The sequence below is a fragment of the Plectropomus leopardus genome, chromosome 13 (genome assembly GCF_008729295.1).
Source record: "Plectropomus leopardus isolate mb chromosome 13, YSFRI_Pleo_2.0, whole genome shotgun sequence".
In the NCBI taxonomy this organism is placed as follows: domain Eukaryota; kingdom Metazoa; phylum Chordata; class Actinopteri; order Perciformes; family Serranidae; genus Plectropomus; species Plectropomus leopardus.
Genome location: NC_056475.1, coordinates 120,563 through 140,496, shown reverse-complemented (window position 1 = coordinate 140,496; position 19,934 = coordinate 120,563). Strand labels below are relative to the sequence as shown.

Sequence of the window (19,934 nt, the reverse complement as noted above, 5' to 3'; positions counted from 1 at the left end):
GTTTTTTGTTTCTGAATAATCTCATTTAAAACCAATAAGCCAGAGTTGTGATTTTAGATTATAGATTTTAGTGTAAAGGATTCCATAGAAGGTGTTTACTCTGAGGAGACGTGTGTGTATATATATATATATATATATATATATATATATATACATACACACACACATATATATGTATGTACATGTGTCTTATATGTTTCCGTGTGTTGTGTCTTTGCAGTGGACGAACGCTGCCGTCTGTTCTGTCAGTCGAAGGAGACGGCCGCCGTGGTCTCCATGAACAGAATGGTGCATGATGGGACGCCGTGCTCCTACAGTGACGCCCACAGCGTCTGTGTCCGAGGAGAGTGTGAGGTCTTTATGTGTTTTAGTTTCTCATGTCTGTCCCTCTGCAGTCTGTTTTCTGAGAAGCTGTATCCTCGTTCATGCTGTCGTCATACCTTAAAACTTCCTGAGACACTGCGTCCTCGTAAGGGGACGTCACATTTAACTGTCACTCTGCTGGTCTCAGACCTGCTGTCCTCACTTGTGCCATCTAGTGGCAGCAAAAAAAAAAGAGGTCCAAAAGTGCACAAGGTCCAAAACCTGGTCACATTTTAGGCTTCAAACTCATTTATTTGTGATTAATAACATTTGTAGTTTGGTGTGGCGTTAACATCTGATCACTTTTAGCAGCAGAGACAAGATAAGATGCCGTTAAAGGATGGTAGGACTTTATTACCGTCTTCTTTGATAACTTTTGGACTTAATTATCGTCTCATTTGAGGAAGTCGGGATTGTATAAACTTTCTGAAGACTTTGAACTGCATTACCACATTTCTTTATAACATTGGGACTTAATTATCATCTTTTTTGAGGACATTGGGACCTTTTAATCATCTTGTTTGAGGGCTCTGGGACTTTTTGTAGTTTTTTTTTAGTTTTTCGGGAGTTAATTTATTGCCTCCTTTGAGGACATTAGAACTTAATTATCATCTTTTTTGGAGGACATTAAGACTTTATTATTGTCTCCTTTGAGGACATTGTGACATTTTTATTGTATTATTGCTGTATTGCTGTATGAGAAGAGATAGACTGTCCCTGAAGAAAAAAGGACATTTGCATCTGGGAGGTGGTAGCAGTTAAAAAACACACCAGTCACGGGGCGTTTTGGAGATATTTGCAGTTTACATTCACACAGTGAGGTTTCAGCCGCTGAAATAAACACTCAGATTTTTTATTTCACACTGTGGTTTTTAAAAATGAACCCAACCCCATTATTCTTTAATTCAAAACCTACTTCCTGTTCAAAGACAAAGTTTACGTCTTTTCATATTTATCAGATCAGCTGAGCCCAAATTTCTCTGAGAAATTAAGAATACGAACCTGACAAAAGCTGAGTCAGGAGGTTAACGTCATTGTACTGAAACAAAATTAGAACTATATTCAAATGTTTTTATTTATATTTAAACTTTTTTATTTCATTCATTTCTGACAGAATTAGGTTTTATTTTATCTTATTTTATATCACCCTGTTTTTTGTTTCCATAACACAGAATGACAATAATATCACCAATAATCCCAAACGTTTGCCACCAGCAGACGCACCGATGACACGAAGTGATTCTGCCAACACTCGTGATTCGCCGCTCGCTGTCTTTCACTCTGAGCTTTTCTGAACTTTTTTTATTTTTATTTATGAGCCGATAGACACTCGCTTGTTTTACGCAGCAGTCAAGTCTGATGGTGTCCTCTGTCCTCTGACCTCATGTCCTCTGTCCTGGTGCAGCACGTCGGTTGTGATGGACAGATTGCTTCAGACCAGCAGGAGGACCGCTGTGGCGTGTGTGGAGGAGATAACTCCAGCTGTAAGGTCATCAAAGGAAACTTCACCCGCAGCACCAAGAAACCAGGTATCTGAAAACCACCACGGCCAAAAACTCCTCAAAGTCTCTGAAAACCACCACAGCCAAAAACTCCTCAAAGTCTCTGAAAACCACCACAGCAGAAACGTCCCCAAGTTTAATGTCTGACGGAAACACTGAAAGATGTTTGAACTGAAAGTAGATTTTTGTTCAGTGAAGTCAACACTAGATTACTAAAAAGCATGAAGCCCCCACAACACTGAGATGGTGCTTATTGAGTCACTACTGAGTGTTTCTGCTGGAGAATTAATTCCTGATCAATTATTGATTATTGTTCACTTCAGGTTACCTGAAGATCCTGGAGATCCCTAAAGGAGCCCGACACCTGCTGATCCAGGAGTTCAAAGGAACTCCTCACATCCTAGGTAAGGCTCAGTCTTCATTAGACACCCTAAAACTTCAAATATTAGACTAGTCCCAGTTTAACGGCCAGTCCCTTCGACCAGCCTGCTGTGGGGACACTTTCTGACAAATAAAGGCCTGTCTCTATCTGAGGCTCGCTCTGGTTAACGGGGTTATATCCCAGACATCAGCCTGCTGAGTTCAGTGATTTAAGCAGATCATAGTGCGGCTGTTAACTGAAGTTTTACGGTGTGAATACAGAGATGGACGGAGCCCTCTGTTAAGATTTGGCGCTCATTTTGTCCTTTTTCCTGCAAATTTTCTGAAAGTTTATGTATACGGACCAAACAGAGCAGAACCAGCAGAGATCGTGGGGCGGTGTGGCGTAGTTCAAGCGGAATACGATCCTAGAAAATTTCACTAATTGTGGAGGAGAACAAATTGGTAATAAATAAATGAATTAAGTGAGTAAATCTATGTATATTATGGTCTGTATTTAATGGTCTCACAGATCTCCGCCGTCTACAACGCTGCCTCCGTTAAAAGGTCTATTAGTACGATCTCCAAACTTCTGACTCCACCTTGGAGTGCCGTTTTTTAGCATCATGAAGGACAGAAAAAAGTTGAGGACAGTGATGGTTGCAAGTTTTGAAACAGGTCGGTCTATTTTAGTGCGTAAAGGGAGAATAAAGTAACCCTCTGAGGAGGGAAGACGAGCCGGTTTGGTTCATTGTGGACTTCTGTTCTCATTGTTTTGTTTCCTGCTCCAGCAATGACGAACCAGGAGACGGGTCACCTCTTCCTCAACGATGAACACATCCTCCCAGAGTCTCGAGTGGTGATCGAGAAAGGTGTGGCGTGGCATTACAGCAATGCTGAGGACCGGGAGTCCATCCAGACCACGGGACCACTGAAATATGGAGTTCTGCTCATGGTCAGTTTATCAACACAGAGCAAGAGTCCACTATACTCAAAGCTGGTGTTTAACTGAAAAAATGCTGCATACGCATCTTTCCGACCATCAGGTCCGCTCCCATGGAGAGTCCAAGGTGACCGTGTCCTATAAGTACGTCATCCAGGATCGTCTCCGGTCCTCGCTGGAGTCCAACCTGGTGCAGGAGGACGCCATCTTCTACGAGTGGGCACTGAAGAAATGGTCGCACTGCTCCAAACCCTGCGGAGGAGGTACACACCTCTTCTGCTGGTCAGCAGTTAGCTGTGTCATGTGGGTAACCATGGTAACCGTAGCATGGTAGGTAACAATGTTGTCTGGTTGTCAGGGAAACAGTACACGAGGTTCGGATGCAGGCGGAAGGCAGATGGGAAAATGGTTCAGAGGATGTTCTGCTCCAACATCAACAAACCAAGAGCCATCAGCCGCACCTGCAACACTGAGACCTGCAGTCCGCCGAGGTAACGCACCACAGCTCGCCACTGTGACACGTTACAGTTGACCACTATGATGCACGTCATGGTGACATACTGCAGCTTGCCGCGGAGAAATAGTGCACAACATGACGACAAAGGATTTACAGACCCCACTGACTGGGATGTAATGGAAAGAATTAAGACTTTAAGAAGAATTGATGGTTTATGGTATAAAATCCTACTGTTTCTGCCCCCTCAGCTGGATGACCGGGGAGTGGGGGGAGTGCAGCGCCTCCTGTGGTCAGACGGGATGGCAGCGTCGCTGGGTGAGCTGCCAGCAGACGTCCAGCAGGGGGGAGCAGCAGCGCTCTGTAAACAGCAAACTCTGTAATGAAGATCGACCGGAAGGGAAACGAACTTGCAACCGCATACCCTGCCCCGCTGCCTGGCGAGCTGGACCCTGGACCCCGGTATGAAAAGTGAAGCCAGGGCACTACTGACAAAGTCACAAAGGAGACCTCCAACTTCCTGGACTACCATTACCTTCCCCTCTCTAGGCCACCTTTACCTTCCCTCTTTTAAGACTACCTCTACCTTTCTTCTTTCTGGACTACCTTTACCTCCTCCTTTCTGGCCAACCTCCACGTTCCTCGTCTCTGGAATACCTTTCTTTTGGGACTTCCTTTAACTCTTTCTGGACTACCTCTACTTTCTGTCTCTCTGGACTAATGTTTAAGTCCGTATTCTGGACTAATTCTACCCTGTTATTTATGGACTTCTTATACCTTCCCTTCTTCACAGACTACTCCTAACTTATATCCTTTCTGACAGATTGAAATCTGCACTTGGAAATCCGTCCTATGAAACCTCTGGAGTGGAGTCTGGCTCTGGTGCAACTTGCAAAATAATTTTCTAAATCTACTAATTTATTGAAATTTGCATGACGTTTCTTGATTACCTTTTCCTTTCTATTTCTGGACTCTCCTTAACTTCCTTTTCTTTGGACGACCTCTAACTTCTTTCTGGACTAGCACCTTATTCATCCAGGTCGGAGGTCATATAAACCTGTTTTCTGAGCATGTGAGTCTGACCAGCATGGTTTTTGTTTGCAGTGTTCAGTATCATGTGGAAATGGGACTCAGGAGCGTCAGGTTGCGTGCTTTGGTCTAGAAGGTTCAGCCCAAAACTGCAGCAAACCTCGGCCAATCTCGACCCGCACCTGTCACCTTCCACCCTGTGGCGGTATACATCAATCGAACATGTAGTCAATATTAGTGCACTGACAGAGAGTAAGGGATGCTGGGAGTTGTAGTCCACATGTCTCTGACTGTGTTTGTCTCCTACTGCAGGTGACCAGAAGAACGCAATCATTCAGTGGCTTTCCAGGTCCAACCCAGACTTCCCAGCGCCGAAGATCTCTTCCAGTAAAACACACATATTCCACCTCTCCCTCTTCTTTTTTCATCATTTTCCACTTTTTTTGGAGTTGATTGTGGATGTTACTCAGGTTCTTATGGTCTAAGATGAAAGCTGATAGCTTAAAGATTGATTGGATTTGCTATGACTGCGTTTCTAGTTAGGGTGTCTGCAGAGGGTTTAGTTTACCAAGTGATTAATGCTCAGTCCAGATCTAAAGGTCGGGATCTGATGTCATTGTTCAGTTAATGTATCCGGGCACAGACTACAGGGTAGCACTGGGTAGAGGTGATGAGGACTCTAATAAATGACCTCACATCAAAACTCAACAATGAAACCTGAAAACATCATGTTTGACACACTGATCCCCTGCTCTGCTCTGGTGGTCAAACTTCAATAACTGAACCTCCGGCTCTGTCTCCAGGGCAGCGTTGCCGTGGTGACCGCTCCGTGTTTTGCCGCATGGAGGTGCTGAGTCGGTACTGCTCCATCGCAGGATACCGCCAGATGTGCTGCAAGTCCTGCAGCGAGATCAACCTTAGCAACAACTCCAGCAACTCCAGTAACTCTGATAACTCCAGCAACTCTGATAACTCCAGCAACTCCAGCAACTTCAGCAACTTCAGTAGCACAATCCAGCCGACCACCAAAAGCAGGTCAGAAAAAGAGTCCACCTGGAATGTTCCATTAGCAACTAGACGGGGGGGGATGTTAAGGACCCAAAAACTGTGATGCTTAAGATTCAGAAACATGTTTTTAAACCGTCCTGATCAGATGTCACCCATCTGTCTTGTTTTTGTCTCCTAGTTTGTGGAGTGTAAGCACTGAGGTGATTACTTCCTCGCCCACCTCCTCCTGGCCCCACAGCAGCGACATCACCAGTGACATCAGCAGCACGCCACCTCACGGCTTCACTCTAACTCCGCCCCCCACCAGCAGGAGCACTACTGACTTTGTGTATGTGGACTATGACGATTATGACGAGTATTCGTCCTACGAGGATCCCTCTATTCCTGCTAGCAATCCTGATATTATTGCAACTACTACAACCACTATCGCTGCTACAACCACTGCTGCTTCGACCATGACCACACGGCGTCCGAGAAAAACCGCTCCACCACATTTAGTCAAGAGGTACACTACCATCCGCACAGTGACCCCTGCTACTGTTACCATAGTGACAACTGAAAGTCACAGTCCAACCCCGGCACCAGTCAGGACGTCTGCCATCCCAGAGTTCCCCACCACAACAATGCCAGCTAATCCTGATGACATCATCACCGCCACATCATCACCAAACAGAACATCAGGGGGGAGGAGCCTTCACCCACAAACCGAACCAACGTCGTCATCATCCTCCTTTTTCCCACTCTCAAAGAAGGAGAACGACTCGGTGGACGAGGTCCCGTACCGGATCGTGGGGTTGGACAGTGACATCAACAGGGGACAGCAGAACTATTTTGTGCCGCGGATGCCGCCGATCCGCGAGCGAACGCAAAACAAACGAATCCAGCAGCTTCTGAACGAGAAACGACAAAAGAATGTCGTAAAGAGACCGAACAGGAACAGAGAGGGCCGGACTGACAGGAAACACGCCGGATTGTAAAAACACTCAATTATTTCTGTTTGTTGTTCACTCGTGATGGGGCATGTGCAGCTTGCTCACTCTCCGCTAACGCTAACGAACTCATACGAGGAACAGACTGCAGAGCCGCCAGACTGACGATGATGTTGTTAAAGTTTACGGTCCTGTTTGCCGTCAGCGCTCCTTCAATCAAGAGGAAACTATCCTGAAGTCCAGACTTGATCCTTGAAGGTTTAACTGTCTGAAACCAGAACGTGGAAACGTTCGTTTTGTTCTTCTTCTGGTGTTCAGTTGTTGGTTTTCACATTCATGATGTTTGTACCAAATAATCCTGTTTCTAAATAAAGCAACATCTCATCCAGCTGCTGATGTCATCACGACTCGTGTTAAAGGAGCAGTTCAACATTTAGTGGTGATTTAGTGGAGACAGTGGTGATCTTAGCTCAGCAGAAAGACGGCGGACGTCGTCACAACACGACCTTGAGTATCAGTGTATCTAAAAGTATCTAACTTTTTTAACGAGACTTTAAGACTTTTAAATTCATTCTGGAAAACTTGTGAATGCCTTCGGGCTGGCGATAGCCGGGTCTGGAAGCATTATGATTTCAGGTTGTCTCAGTCAACTAACAGATTACATTTTGGTGGTCAGAGGTCACTGCGACCTTGCGTCAGTTTGATTCTCATGAATATCTCACGATATCTCAAGAATGACTTGAATATCTTCAGATTCTGGCACAAACGTCCATTCGGGCACAACGATGATCTGATAAGATTTTGGTGGTCAAAGGTCAATGTGAGATTTCGTCTGTCTCATTCTCATGAATTTGATATTTGACAACTTGAGAAAATTTGTTTAAATTTGGCACAGACGTCCACTTGGACTCGTGATGAACTGATCAGAATTTGACGGTCAGCTCTCAAAGTCAAAGATAGCCGTGACCTTAAAAAACATTCATTCACTATTCATGCCAAATTTCACACAAATATCAAACAGGATAAAATGATGAAGTGCTGACATCTTATGCCTAAAAGGTCAAAGGTCGCTTTGACGTCATGACGTTTTCATCTGTCAGAAGCAGAAGGTGACACATTTGGTCCGATACTGAACTGGTGACATGGATCTGCAAACTGAGCTGTTGTAGAGATCTTCTGTGTGTGAAGATGTTTCACACGTGAACTGTGACTGAGTCTTCCGTCACATCATCTGTCCACCAAGAGACAAATGTCCCAAAAACTTTCCTTTAACCAGAAACCACGACATCTGTTTGACTCTCACAGTGTTTGTTGTGAACGTCTCGTCCTGGTGGTGTTTGCGGATGAGTTTGATCTCTGTTGGCTTTTATTGGTGAGAGTGTGATTCAGAGATATTTGTGGGTTTTATTAAATTCAGTTTATCACGAGGAGCAGCTGCTCGTCTGTTGATCGTCCAGCTGAATTCAGATCAGATGAGTCACATGATGTTGATGTGAGTGGATCAGTGGAAACAGCTGACGGGCTGGACCCGATTCTCACACGGTCGCCTCTTGTTTTCATGCAATGGTGAAAACTTCAGATAACTTCAGATATTAAAAAGTTCAAAAGATCTGATCAAATATCATGTTTGCTGGAGCTTTATTCTTTTCTAACACATAGGAAAACAAAACAAAAAATGTTAGTTTTTACAATAACAAGAAGGAAATATAATATTAAAACAATACATGTTTATTACATTTTATTTAATACAAGTTAAATATGATGTTTGGAGCCAAGGATTGTTCATTTTATTTCTAAATTAAAATAGATTTTATTAAGGAAGCTGTTTTGATTTAAAGTGAACTACTTAAATTTTTCATTAACAATAAAACGATAATCCCATTTAGTTTTTATAAATCTGTGACTAATGAGTGTTTTCGTGATAAGGTAAGATAAGATAAGTTAACACTTTATCGTCAGTTTGTACAAATATTTGTCTTAATCACGATCAATTATTCTTAATATCTTGTTGATTGATTGATTGAGGGGAGTAAGTAAAGTCAGTAAATATACTCATTTCAGAGGTTTATATTAGATATTTATGCAATTTCTGTCAGTCTGTCGTGTTGGTGCCTGTCAGTCTAACGTCGGGGCGGCAGTGCCCGTGGTGCCTGTCAGTCTAACCTCGGGGCGGCAGCGACGCGGTGTCCGTCCTTGACAGACCGGAAGAAGAAGCGGACGGAAAGATGGCGGCTGCAGCTGTGAGGAGTATCGGCTCCAGTCTCGGTAAAAACCTCCGGGAGATTCGGGTCCACCTCTGCCAGAGCTCCGCGGCCAGCCAGGGGGCCAGGTGAGTCCCGAACCGGCCCGGTGGGCTCGCTGAGCGGCCCGCCGGGACACGAGAGCCGCTGTTAGCTGTTAGCTTAGCATGCTGATAGAGGATGACCCGCAGAGTTAGCAGCTAACGGCTAACAGGCTATATTCAGGTTAAAGTAATCGAGTATTTGTGTGGTATTGATGAAGTATTAATGTAGTATTAACAGAGACTATACTGCAGTAACAGTACTCCCACCACAGAGTAGAAATACTGCAGATAATTCATAAACAAAGTAATCATGTGTTCGTCAGTTTGGACTGTTTGTTATTTTTCGGCTGATTGTTTTTGTTATTTTAAACTGATTTTTTTTAAACATTGTTGATTTTTTGCTTTTAAGATTTTTTTTATATCTCAGTTACTTGTACATTTATTGACAACTTAAAAACTCAAATTCTTCATTATTTTTACACACTGTGTGTGTGTGTGTGTGTGTGTGTGTGTGTATCTGTGTGTGTGTGTGTGTCTATGTGTGTGTGTGTGTGTGTGTGTGTGTGTGTGTGTGTGTTTGTGCGTGTATCTGTGTGCATGTATCTGTGTGTGTGTGTGTGTGTCTGTGTGTATCTGTTTGTGTGTGTGTGTGTTTGGGTGTGTATCTGCTGTGTGCGTGTATCTGTGTGTGTGTGTTTGTGTGTGTGTGTGTGTGTGTGTCTGTGTGTATCTGTTTGTGTGTGTGTGTGTGTGTGTGCGTGTATCTGTGTGTGTGTGTGTGTGCGTGTGTGCAGGGAGTTTGTGGAGCAGCACTATGTGACGTTGAAGAAGTCGAACCCGGACTTCCCGATCCGGATCAGAGAGTGTTCAGGAGTCCAGGCCCGACTCTGGGCCAGATATGGTCTGTCTCCGCACACACACACACACACACACACACACACACACACACACACACACACACAGACATCACTGATCAGTTGTAATAATCAATAATCAATAATGATGTTCTGTGTGTTCAGATTTCGGTAAAGAGAGGAGCGTCTCTGTGGACAACATGTCAGCTGATCACCTGGCCCCCCCCCCCGCTGCAGTGGTCCAGTCCAAACCCTGAAGTTTGACCTCTGACCTCTGACCCTTGTGTGTAAATGTGTTGATATAAATAAACCTGAAAATGATTAATGAGAAAACTGTTTCACCACTTTACGAGTCATCACCATCACAACTATAATAACTATTATTAATAATATTGTTATGATTATTACTGTTATTATTACTATTATTGTTGTTCTTAATATTATTATTGTTGTTGTTACTGTTGTTATTGTTGTTATTGTTCGGGTGCGTATCTGTCCTCGGGCAGGTGGTCTGACCGGCTGCAGGTTTTGAGGATTTCACTCATTTTGATTTTGATCACTCACATTTTGATTTTTGCAGAGATGAGTGAGTGCGTTTGGATTTAACTTCTTGGAGGAAAAATGTTTTACGAGTCGAGTTTATCAAGTTTATTGATTTTATGGAGTTTATTGATTTCTAAATGTGATTTCCTGTCGAGAGTCACACAAACACTCTGATCCCAGTGATGGTTTTGATTATTGATTATTAGAAATGACTGGGTTCAGCTAGAGTTTAGCCGTTAACTGTTTATGAACTCTGACTTTATTATAAACAAACATTTTAACAGCAGCTTCAGTCTGATGAGGTCACGTGACCTCTGACCTCTTTATTTAACTCTCAGAGACGATCTGCAGCTGATCGACGTCTTTGTGATCACACGCTCCTCTGTGTCAATATCAAATCAATACAGAATAAAAATAATGATAAAGATAATAAAGGAAGTAATACAGAATCAGTCAGAAACACCAGCTGGTCCTGGAGAGCCTTCAGCTGCTGCTGCAGCTCACCTGATCACCTGAGGGGGGCAGCACCGACACACACACAACACACAACAGACACACACACACACAACACAACACCAGCAACTCATCATCAATACACATAACACCGTTTATTTATAATCAATACACCTGACATTATTTATATATAATAATCATTAGAAAAATTATTTTTTTAAAAAAAAAAAATTTTTTAATTTTTAATAATTATTAGAAAACATTATTTATTTTTAATAATTATTAGAAAACATTATTTGTTTTTAATAATCACTACACTGAACATGACATGCTGCTGTGAACTTAAACTTCAGTTCAAACATGAAAAGTTTCTCTGAGTTTTTGTTGTTTCAGGTGAAATAAAAACCAACAGAAACAGTGAAAATCATTTGTTTCACCCCAAATTTACTGTTGGTGATTATGTTTTTATGGTTGTTTTTTATGCTGCTTTTTTGTGTGTTCTTTTTCATTAATATTTTATTGAGAAGTTTTCACTTTAACAGTGTCACCTATGGTCAATAAATCACGTGACTCATACATACAAGTATAAAACAATAAATCGCGAAATAAAATAATAGTAATAATAAATAGGTAAAATACACAAGAATTTACACGTTTTTTGTGTTTTTTATGTTTTTTGTGATTTTATTTTATTTTTATTTTGTTTTATTTCCTCTGATTAATAACAAACTCTTTTGTGTCCTGCGGACGGCGCTCCTTACAGGAAGTGACGTCACTAAACAACAGAGACAGTTTCCGGTGAGGAAGCTAACAGGTTAGCGGCGCAGCTGGGTTGTTGACCACAGTCAGGATCCGTCTCTGCGGGTTTTGTCGCGTTAATCGGAGGAACCAGCAGAGGAACCAGCTGCAGGTCTCCAGAGCGGGTCCCAGCTGCTGTCCAGGCCGGAGGAGAGCAGCCGAAGCCCCGCAGAGATGCCCGAGAGTGAGTCCGAGCTCCGGAGCTTGTTAGCATGTTAGCTTGCACCGTGCTAACCGAGCTGTTAGCTTCAGAGACTAGATTAATTAATTTAAATTAACAGAAAATAATCCGGATTAAATGTAACTCAGACACGATGAATAATAAACAGTTTGTGTGTTTTTATTCTATTTATCCACATTTAAACTCAGCTTTTTCCTTTCATAGGGCTCAGTTAGCTAGTTAGCTTAGCTTCACTCCGCTGACATCACACCAAACTCCGGTCAGTTTTTTTTTTTTTTTAACCTTTTCGTGCCCGGTCCGCGGACTCACAGAGCAGACAGGAAGGGGTTAATATTGATTTAACATCAGACTGGATTCACTCTGTAAATCGGCTCTGAAGCTGCATCCCGATAACGAACATCTGAGATAAAATAACACGAATGAAAGTTTAATGTTCGCGGAGCTTAATGAGGTGAATCACTCAGTTCACCTGTTAGCTGTTATTCTCTGTTTGGGGGGAATGTAACTGAGTACATTTACTCAAGTACTCCTCCAGTCTGACAGCTGTAGGTCTACCTGTGCAGGTAAAACCAGGAACCTCCACACGTGCTGTGGCTGAATGTTTGTGACAAACTGAAGGAGGAACCAAAAGATCCTCAACATCACAACAAAAACAGGAAAAACAACCACAGAGACACAAACAGACTTAAAACCCTTAAATCAGTGCGATAAGACAACAGAGGGACACAAAGAGACCACACAGACTAGACAGAAACCAGTATGAACCAGTGTTCGCTGTAAGCTGCTGTCACTGACTTGTGTGTGTGTGTGTGTGTGTGTGTGTGTTTTCAGCGGAGAGTTACTCCAACCCTCTGGCCCCTGAGGGCCACGAGCTGGACGACCACAGAGCGGCGGCTCAGTGAGTATCTGTGTCACTCTGCCTTCACGTCTTTCAAACATGTTAAATATAGGCGATAGACTGCAGTCCCACTGCCAGTGAACGCACCGCTGCAGCAGACGAGTGTGTGTGTGTGTGTGTGTGTGTGAATGATTTTTTTTTTAATCCTTTGCTTGCTTTTTTTTTTTTTTTTGTGCTTAAAGTTGTTTGTTTTTTTTAAGAAGACACTTTGGGCAGTTTTTTTTTTCGTGAAAACCTTCAGCATGTCTCTGCTTTGAAAAATTTTGGCACTTTTCATCTTCAAAAAAATTGAACAATTTTTGTCTGTCTGTGTGTGTGTGTGTGTGTGTGTGTGTGTGTGTCTCTCTCTCTCTCTCTCTCTCAGGTCCAAACTGACCAATGATGACTTCAGGAAGCTGCTGATGACGCCGAGGGCGACGCCCTCCTCAGCCCCGCCCTCTAAATCCAGACACCAGGTAGTGTGAGTAAAAAACCTAAACACTGTTAGTGAGGAAGAGGAGGAGGAAAGGAGGGGGAGGAGGAAGAATGTTAGGATGAAGAAAGTGACGAGATAATTTTTTCTCCCAGAATGCCGAGGGACTACAACGAGGACGAGGATCCTGCAGCGAGGAGGAGGAAGAAGAAGAGGTGAGAATATTGATCAGATGATCAGTTTTATTATTGATCAGATTGATTTTTTTATTATCCATCGATCAGAATTTGAACCGGGGGGCAGAAAACGTTTTGGTGTTTTGACGCTCAGGCAGGAAACAGAAAACATGACAATAAAAATTTTAGAAAATATTTTTTTTAAACCTTTAAAACCTGAACAAACTCTCCTGATTTCTGTCAGAAACTGGAACAAACGAGCAACGACAGAAGAAATTACCCAGAAATTAGGAAAAAATGACAAGAAAACTAGAAACTGGAAATCATTTCAAAAGACAACTAAATAAAACGAAAAAAAAAATACCAACAAGAAAAAAAAACAAACAAACCAATGAATAACCACAGAAAACTAAAAATAAATACCTGGAGTTAGTTTAAAGGCTAAACATGAAAAAAAAAAAAAACACCAACAAAGAAAGTTAAACTTAACCAAAAAAAGAAAATAACCTGAAAATGAGTTATTCAAAGTTAGAAACAAATTATAAGAAAAAAGAAAGCAAGAAAATAACCTGAAAATTCGTTTGAAAGAAAACAACAACAAACATAAAAAAAAAAAAAAAAGACGAGAAGACGACCCGCTTAAAAGATTATTATATTTTTGTAACATCGTTTCAAATACGTAGTTGTGATGATTCTTCCAAGTGTCTCTTTTTCTTTTTCATAGACATTTTACCCCGAGCTTTTATTAAAGAAAGAGTTTTCTAAAATATATTTCTTACCATTTTTTTTTTGCAGTTTGTGGAACATTTCTCACCAAGTTGCTCATTTCCTTTTCTCTGTTTTTGCTATAAAATAAACCAATGTGCTCAGAGAGCTCAAAGGGTTAAATGCCGTCAAAGACGCGTGAAAGCAGCACAAGAAAAGTCACGTCACTTCTTCAAAGAAACACGCGTGTGATGTAACAGTTTGACAGAAACAGTCCTCACGTTTTCGGTTACTGATTCTCGATATCTGTCGTTCCAGCTACTATGCTAAGCTACGTCAGCAGGAGATGGAGCGAGAGAGAGAGCTGGCCGAGAAATACCGCGACCGAGCGAGAGAGAGAGAGCGCCGAGATGGCGTCAACAAGGACTACGAAGAAACCGAACTCATCATCAGCACCACCGCCAACTACAGAGCTGTGGGCCCCACGGCCGAGGCGTGAGTCCTGCTAACAGAGCTAATGCCAACAGAGCGAACAGTACCATGGTAGTTTATATTTGGTGTGTGTGTTTCAGTAGTTTATATTTGGTGTGTGTGTTTCAGAGACAAGTCGGCAGCAGAGAAACGTCGTCAGCTGATCCAGGAGTCGAAGGGGGGGGGGGTGGTGACATGGAGCACACTCACTTGGTGAAGGGTCTCGACTTCGCTCTGCTGCAGAAGGTCAGTGTTCACGCTTTAGTACTGCATGCTGAGCATGCTACATCAATGCTACATTAATGCTACATCAGTGCTACATCAATGCTACATCAATGCTACATCAATGCTACATCAGTGCTACATCATGCTACATCAATGCTACATCAGTGCTACATCAATGCTACATCAATGCTACATCAGTGCTACATCAGTGCTACATCAGTGCTACATCAATGCTACATCAGTGCTACATCAGTGCTACATCAATGCTACATCATACATCAGTGCTACATCAATGCTACATCAGTGCTACATCAGTGCTACATCAGTGCTACATCAATGCTACATCAGTGCTACATCAGTGCTACATCAGTGCTACATCAGTGCTACATCGGTGCTACATCAGTGCTACATGGGGGGTGCTACATCAGTGCTACATCAGTGCTACATCAGTGCTACATCAGTGCTACATCAGTGCTACATCTGCTACATCAATGCTACATCAATGCTACATCAGTGCTACACAAGCTTAGCATTAATGCTACATGTAGCTTCACCAGATAAGCAGCATAAATGATCTTTTGTTGGTGATGTTTTTCTACAAGTTTGTTACAAAGATACAAACAGCTGCTGTAGATGAGCTGAAGTGGTGTTAATATTGTGTGTGTGTGTGTGTGTGTGTGTTTTTTTGTGTGTGTGTGTGTGTGTGTGTGTCTCAGGTGAGAGCTGAGATCACCAGTAAAGAGAAAGAAGAAGAAGACATGATGGAGAAAGTCCAGAAAGAGGCCAAGTATGACTGATGTCTTTTGTCAGATTAGTAGAAACGTCCAGTTGGTTCTCTACAAAAATATTAATGAATATAACCCGTGTGACCTCTGACCTTTGAGCTGTGCGTTGGGATTTTAGGAAAGACGTGGAGCCGGAGGAGAAGATCGAGTTTAAGACTCGTCTGGGTGAGTGTGACGGTGAAAAGGTGTGAAACTGGTGGTTGTGAAGTGTTCGTGTGGACGTCTCTTCAGCTGCAAACAGCATGATTACAGGAAACAGCTGCTCATCGATAGAAAGTTAAACGTGTAAAAAAGCTGCTGGAAACTTTCTGTATCTGAGGTGGAAAGTTTCACTTTAGATGAGACGTTTGTTGAAGGCGTTTAAATAAAGTTTAGTGAGTTTGTTTTATTCTAAATGTTGACAAAAGATTTTTGTTGTAAATGAGTGTCGGCTGCAGACATCAGTTATCGGTCTCAGTATCGACTGATGATCTGCATCGGTCGACTGAGAATATAAATAATATATGATTATTATATAAATAATCAGAAAATGAACACAGATTGAAGTCAGAACGTCTTTAGGTTTAAATCTTGATGTTTATTAACGTTTCTGTTCCAGGAAAAGATGAAATATTCAGAGAAAGAAGTTTTCCTCAATATTTCTGCTCTTCACATTAAAGGAGTATTCCCCTGAAGTTAGACTCTACACCTCCTCATCTCTCTCTCCTCCTCTCTCTCTCTCTCCTCCTCCTCCTCCTCAGGTAGGAACATTTACCGTGTGGTGTTCAGGACGGGTCAGGTGGAGAGGAACGAGCTCTTCTTGCCGGGTCGGATGGCGTACGTGGTCGACCTGGACGATGAGTTCACTGACACCGACATCCCGACGACTCTGATCCGCAGCAAAGCCGACTGTCCGAGCATGGAGGTACCCACACTCCTCCTCCTCCTCCTCCTCCTCCTGTTCTTCCTCCTCCTGCTCCTCCTCCTCCTCCTCCTCCTGCTCCTGCTCCTCCTCCTCCTCCTGTTCTTCCTCCTCCTCCTGCTCCTCCTGTTCCTCCTCCTCCTGCTCCTGCTCCTCCTGTTCCTCCTCCTCCTGCTCCTGCTCCTCCTCTTCCTCCTGCTCCTGCTCCTCCTCCTCCTGCTCCTCCTCTTCCTCCTGCTCCTGCTCCTCCTCCTTTCCTCCTCCTCCTCCTGCTCCTCCTGCTCCTGCTCTGTCTGTTAGACGTGGCGATGGCGGCGGCGGCCTGCTAACGTGACGTCTGCGTGTCCCTCAGGCTCAGACGACTCTCACCACCAACGACATCGTGATCTCTAAGCTGACTCAGATCCTGTCCTACCTCCGGCAGGGGACGCGCCACAAGAAGGTGAAGAAGAAGGACAAAGGTAACCTCACCTGCCGGGAGACGCCCAGCACACCTGGAACATTTAGGAGTCGGGAAATAGCTGTAAAATTCCTTTCAGTCGCAACATTTTAACACGTAAAATCCCAAAACCTTGAGATGTAAAATTTTAGAATAAAAGTTCGCAGTGTCGCAATATTTACAGAATTTTGGTTTTTTTAAAATTAGGAAAGTCACATTTCAGGACCAGAAACCTCCAGACTTTGAGACTAAATGTTGTCAAACTCTTTTTTTTTTGGACTTTAAGTCGTAGAATTGCGAGAATAAGATCTGGAGAATTTTGAGACTTTAGCCGGTAAAAATCTTGAGTTGTGGGATTGTGAGACCAAAGGTTGGTGGGTTTTAAAGGTCGTCCTCTGTACCCTGAGAGACAGAGTGTTTCTGTGATGATGAGGACAGTGGACAGGTCACTGACTGTTTGTGTTGTAGGTAAACTGGATGATAAGAGAGCTCCGGAGGCTGATCTCAGGTCAGTTCACACCATCACAACATGGCTCCTCTTTCTTCGTCTTCGTCTTCTGCGTTTGATAAAAACGCTCCATCACACCTCTTCTCTGCTTGTGTTTCAGTATCTTTGAGGACATCGGGGACTACATCCCGTCCTCCACCTCGTCCTCCAAACCTCCCAAAGACAAAAGACAGACACCGGAGAGAGACAGGGACATTTTTTGAACCGCGAGAGAGACAGGGAGAGAGAGAGAGACAGGGACAGGGGGAGAGAGAGGAGGACGGCAAGAAAAGGAGACACAGCTATTTAAAAAAAAAACCACGAGGAGAAAATTTTTTTTTTTAAGGTAAAAAAAAAAAAATCAATAAAAAAAATAAAAAATTTTGGGGGGGGTAGTTATTTATTATTATTATTATTATTATTATTATTATTAATTATTAAAATCATTATGTTTATTTTCACTGAAACTAACCGTCTGTCCTAAAAAAAAAATTTTCTGTTTGTGTCTTTGTCTTCAGGTCCTGGAGGTGGACGCAGGTAAATGTCTGGATTTAATTTTTTTTAAAAAAGTTCAGTTTTCTCAAAAAACATCGACGCTAATTAATACAAAAATTTTTTGAATTATTCAACCAGTGAAATTCCCGATTTACTTTCAGTAACTACAACAACATTATTACAGCAAAAAAATTTTTTTTTTCAACGGGACCCACTTTATGTTATATATAAACTAAAAATATATATATAAATATATATATATTATATACATAAAGTGTATGTTATACATTAACCCCTCATTGCAAAAAAAAATATTATAACATTACGTCTTTAAAAACATCATTATTTATTTTATTTATTATAATTTAATTTATTTTTATAACATGTCAATACATTGTTTTTATAAAATTATATTTTAATAAAAAAAAAAAAAATTTGGTGTGTGTGTGTCTCAGCAGGTCCTGGATCAGTGGGGAGAGCAGATCAAGATGAAAAAAATGAGAAGTTTGCTGGAGCAGCTGGCAGTAAAAAAAACAGGAACCATAAAAAAACTCAGCTGCTGATTGGCTCTCAGCCGTCACCTGACCTGTACCAAAAATACACAATGCAATACACATACAGTATCTGTACACAGCACCCAGTACTGAGTGCAGTATCTGCACACAGCAGGCAGTAATAAGTGCAAGCTGAAAAGTTTGGAACACAGCAGGGAGCACTCAAAAAAAAAAAATTTTTTACTGCAGTATTTTTCTTTAATGGAGGTGTTACTGGATCTCTGAGGAGAGAAAAAGAGCAGCTTGGAAAAATTTCTTTGGAGGATCAAACTCCTACGCAAAGAGTGAAACTGGGGGGCTACGTAAGATAAAAACACATACTACTACACAAAAACTACCTGTACTAATTACACACTATAAAAAAATACAAAAATGAAAAACTTAAATAAATAAAACAAAGACACACAACAAAAAATAATACTATAGCACATACGAATACACACAATTCATACTAGTTCACATTGTAAGACACACTAATACACAAAAGAACACACTAATTCACACAATAACATACTAATATACACTGTAACACATAGTAATACACACTCTAAGACATTTTTTAAAAAAAAAAATACTTAGACATCTATTTTTAATACTATATATACTAAAAATATACTATACTATACTAAAAAAAAAACACATACGTACATACACACAGCACTTACACACAGAGTAACATACACACATATTAGTACTTAAAAATTTTGTGTGTGTGTGTGTGTGTGTGTGTGTGGTCATTGCAGGATGGATGACCTGGCTGTGGACAGTGAAAAAGGAGGTGGATTTACAGTAAGATGGAAAAAGTTTAACTGCGACTCCCAGCATGCATCACTCTGTCCTGTGTGAAGGGAATCAGAAGGGTTTTTCTGGGTAGTTTAAGGTCCTCTTGTCGTCAGATAAACCTGTCTGCCTGTTTTTCAGGAAAAAAATAAGAAGGGGGGGGGGGGGGGGGGGTTTTTTTTTTTTTGACACTCAGGAGGAGTACTCTTTTTAAAAATGAACAACAAGGAGGCACTGCCAAAGTTTAGTATGATGATGATTGGGGGGGCTCTGACTGACAGGCAGACTGAAGCTGATGGTGATGGTGATGGTAAAAAAAATTGATGGATGATGGTGATGAATGGTTGATGATGGTGATGATGATTTTGTGATGATGGTGATGGTGATGATGAATTGATGATGTGTGATGTTGATTTGATGGGGATGATAGTTGATGGTGATGGGTGATGATGATGATGGCGAGGATGGCAATGATGATGATGGTGATGTTGATTGTGTGATGATGGTGATGACTGTGATAGTGATGGATGATGATGATGAAGTTTGTCCCTGCAGGGCTGCCTTCCAGGGGGGGGCATCAAGATGTCTGAGGGCAGAAAGACGCGGCGCTTCAAGGAAAAAAAAACCAATGAGAAGGGGGCTGGATCGCCAGTGGAAGAAGATCAGTGCCGTGGGTTATCATCATGTCATGGTTACACAACCAACATGAGAAAATGTCTGCAGTTTTTTTCAGCAAGAGAAAAAAAAGTTTATTCAGTTTTTTTGACAGGGGGGGGGGGGGGGGGTTTGATGGGAATGTCAGCGTTTACTGTGTCTGTTTCTTTTTTTTGGTGCTGTGAGGAGAAGCTGCGCTCTCTTTGTCTGTTTTTTCGCTGCGCCGCTGTCGGGGGGGGGGGCTGTTTGAT

General features: G+C 42.2%; 3 protein-coding genes across 4 annotated transcripts in view; all 3 read left to right on the top strand.

Moving 5' to 3' along the window:
• Nucleotides 1-6,976, top strand: part of LOC121952195 (A disintegrin and metalloproteinase with thrombospondin motifs 2-like) — a 29,167-nt gene extending 22,191 nt beyond the window's left edge. For both annotated transcript variants that reach the window (XM_042498725.1, XM_042498726.1), the window contains 11 exons: nucleotides 221-354; nucleotides 1,769-1,892; nucleotides 2,189-2,269; nucleotides 3,017-3,180; nucleotides 3,272-3,431; nucleotides 3,527-3,659; nucleotides 3,874-4,084; nucleotides 4,727-4,856; nucleotides 4,964-5,038; nucleotides 5,455-5,686; nucleotides 5,838-6,976. In XM_042498725.1, coding sequence (XP_042354659.1) covers nucleotides 221-354; nucleotides 1,769-1,892; nucleotides 2,189-2,269; nucleotides 3,017-3,180; nucleotides 3,272-3,431; nucleotides 3,527-3,659; nucleotides 3,874-4,084; nucleotides 4,727-4,856; nucleotides 4,964-5,038; nucleotides 5,455-5,686; nucleotides 5,838-6,636 — 2,243 coding nt within the window. In that variant the 3' untranslated portion in view covers nucleotides 6,637-6,976. The remainder of the gene's footprint in view (nucleotides 1-220; nucleotides 355-1,768; nucleotides 1,893-2,188; nucleotides 2,270-3,016; nucleotides 3,181-3,271; nucleotides 3,432-3,526; nucleotides 3,660-3,873; nucleotides 4,085-4,726; nucleotides 4,857-4,963; nucleotides 5,039-5,454; nucleotides 5,687-5,837) is intronic.
• A 1,812-nt stretch (nucleotides 6,977-8,788) lies between these two features.
• ndufa2 (NADH:ubiquinone oxidoreductase subunit A2) lies at nucleotides 8,789-10,044 on the top strand. The gene is made up of 3 exons (XM_042498727.1): nucleotides 8,789-8,917; nucleotides 9,667-9,773; nucleotides 9,892-10,044. Exons 1-3 carry the CDS (start codon nucleotides 8,814-8,816, stop codon nucleotides 9,981-9,983), a joined length of 303 nt encoding a protein of 100 aa, XP_042354661.1. The 5' UTR covers nucleotides 8,789-8,813; the 3' UTR covers nucleotides 9,984-10,044.
• Nucleotides 10,045-11,557: 1,513 nt separating this feature from the next.
• On the top strand, nucleotides 11,558-19,181 carry ik (IK cytokine). Its single transcript, XM_042499465.1, is given in 16 exon segments — nucleotides 11,558-11,704; nucleotides 12,533-12,599; nucleotides 12,964-13,053; nucleotides 13,164-13,226; nucleotides 14,211-14,387; nucleotides 14,493-14,541; nucleotides 14,544-14,609; nucleotides 15,305-15,375; nucleotides 15,492-15,538; nucleotides 16,114-16,277; nucleotides 16,627-16,735; nucleotides 17,182-17,221; nucleotides 17,322-17,415; nucleotides 17,418-17,471; nucleotides 17,719-17,737; nucleotides 19,171-19,181. Coding segments are annotated over 16 exon segments (1,131 nt in total). The 5' UTR covers nucleotides 11,558-11,694.
• The last annotated feature ends 753 nt before the right edge of the window (nucleotides 19,182-19,934 follow it).

Bases quoted from the DNA above. Each gene is read 5' to 3' on its own strand.
- ndufa2 (XM_042498727.1), top strand. From the start codon at position 8,814: ATGGCGGCTGCAGCTGTGAGGAGTATCGGCTCCAGTCTCGGTAAAAAC. The intron at 8,918-9,666 runs GTGAGTCCCGAA...GCGTGTGTGCAG, and splicing joins GCGGCCAGCCAGGGGGCCAG to GGAGTTTGTGGAGCAGCACT. The intron at 9,774-9,891 runs GTCTGTCTCCGC...CTGTGTGTTCAG, and splicing joins CCGACTCTGGGCCAGATATG to ATTTCGGTAAAGAGAGGAGC.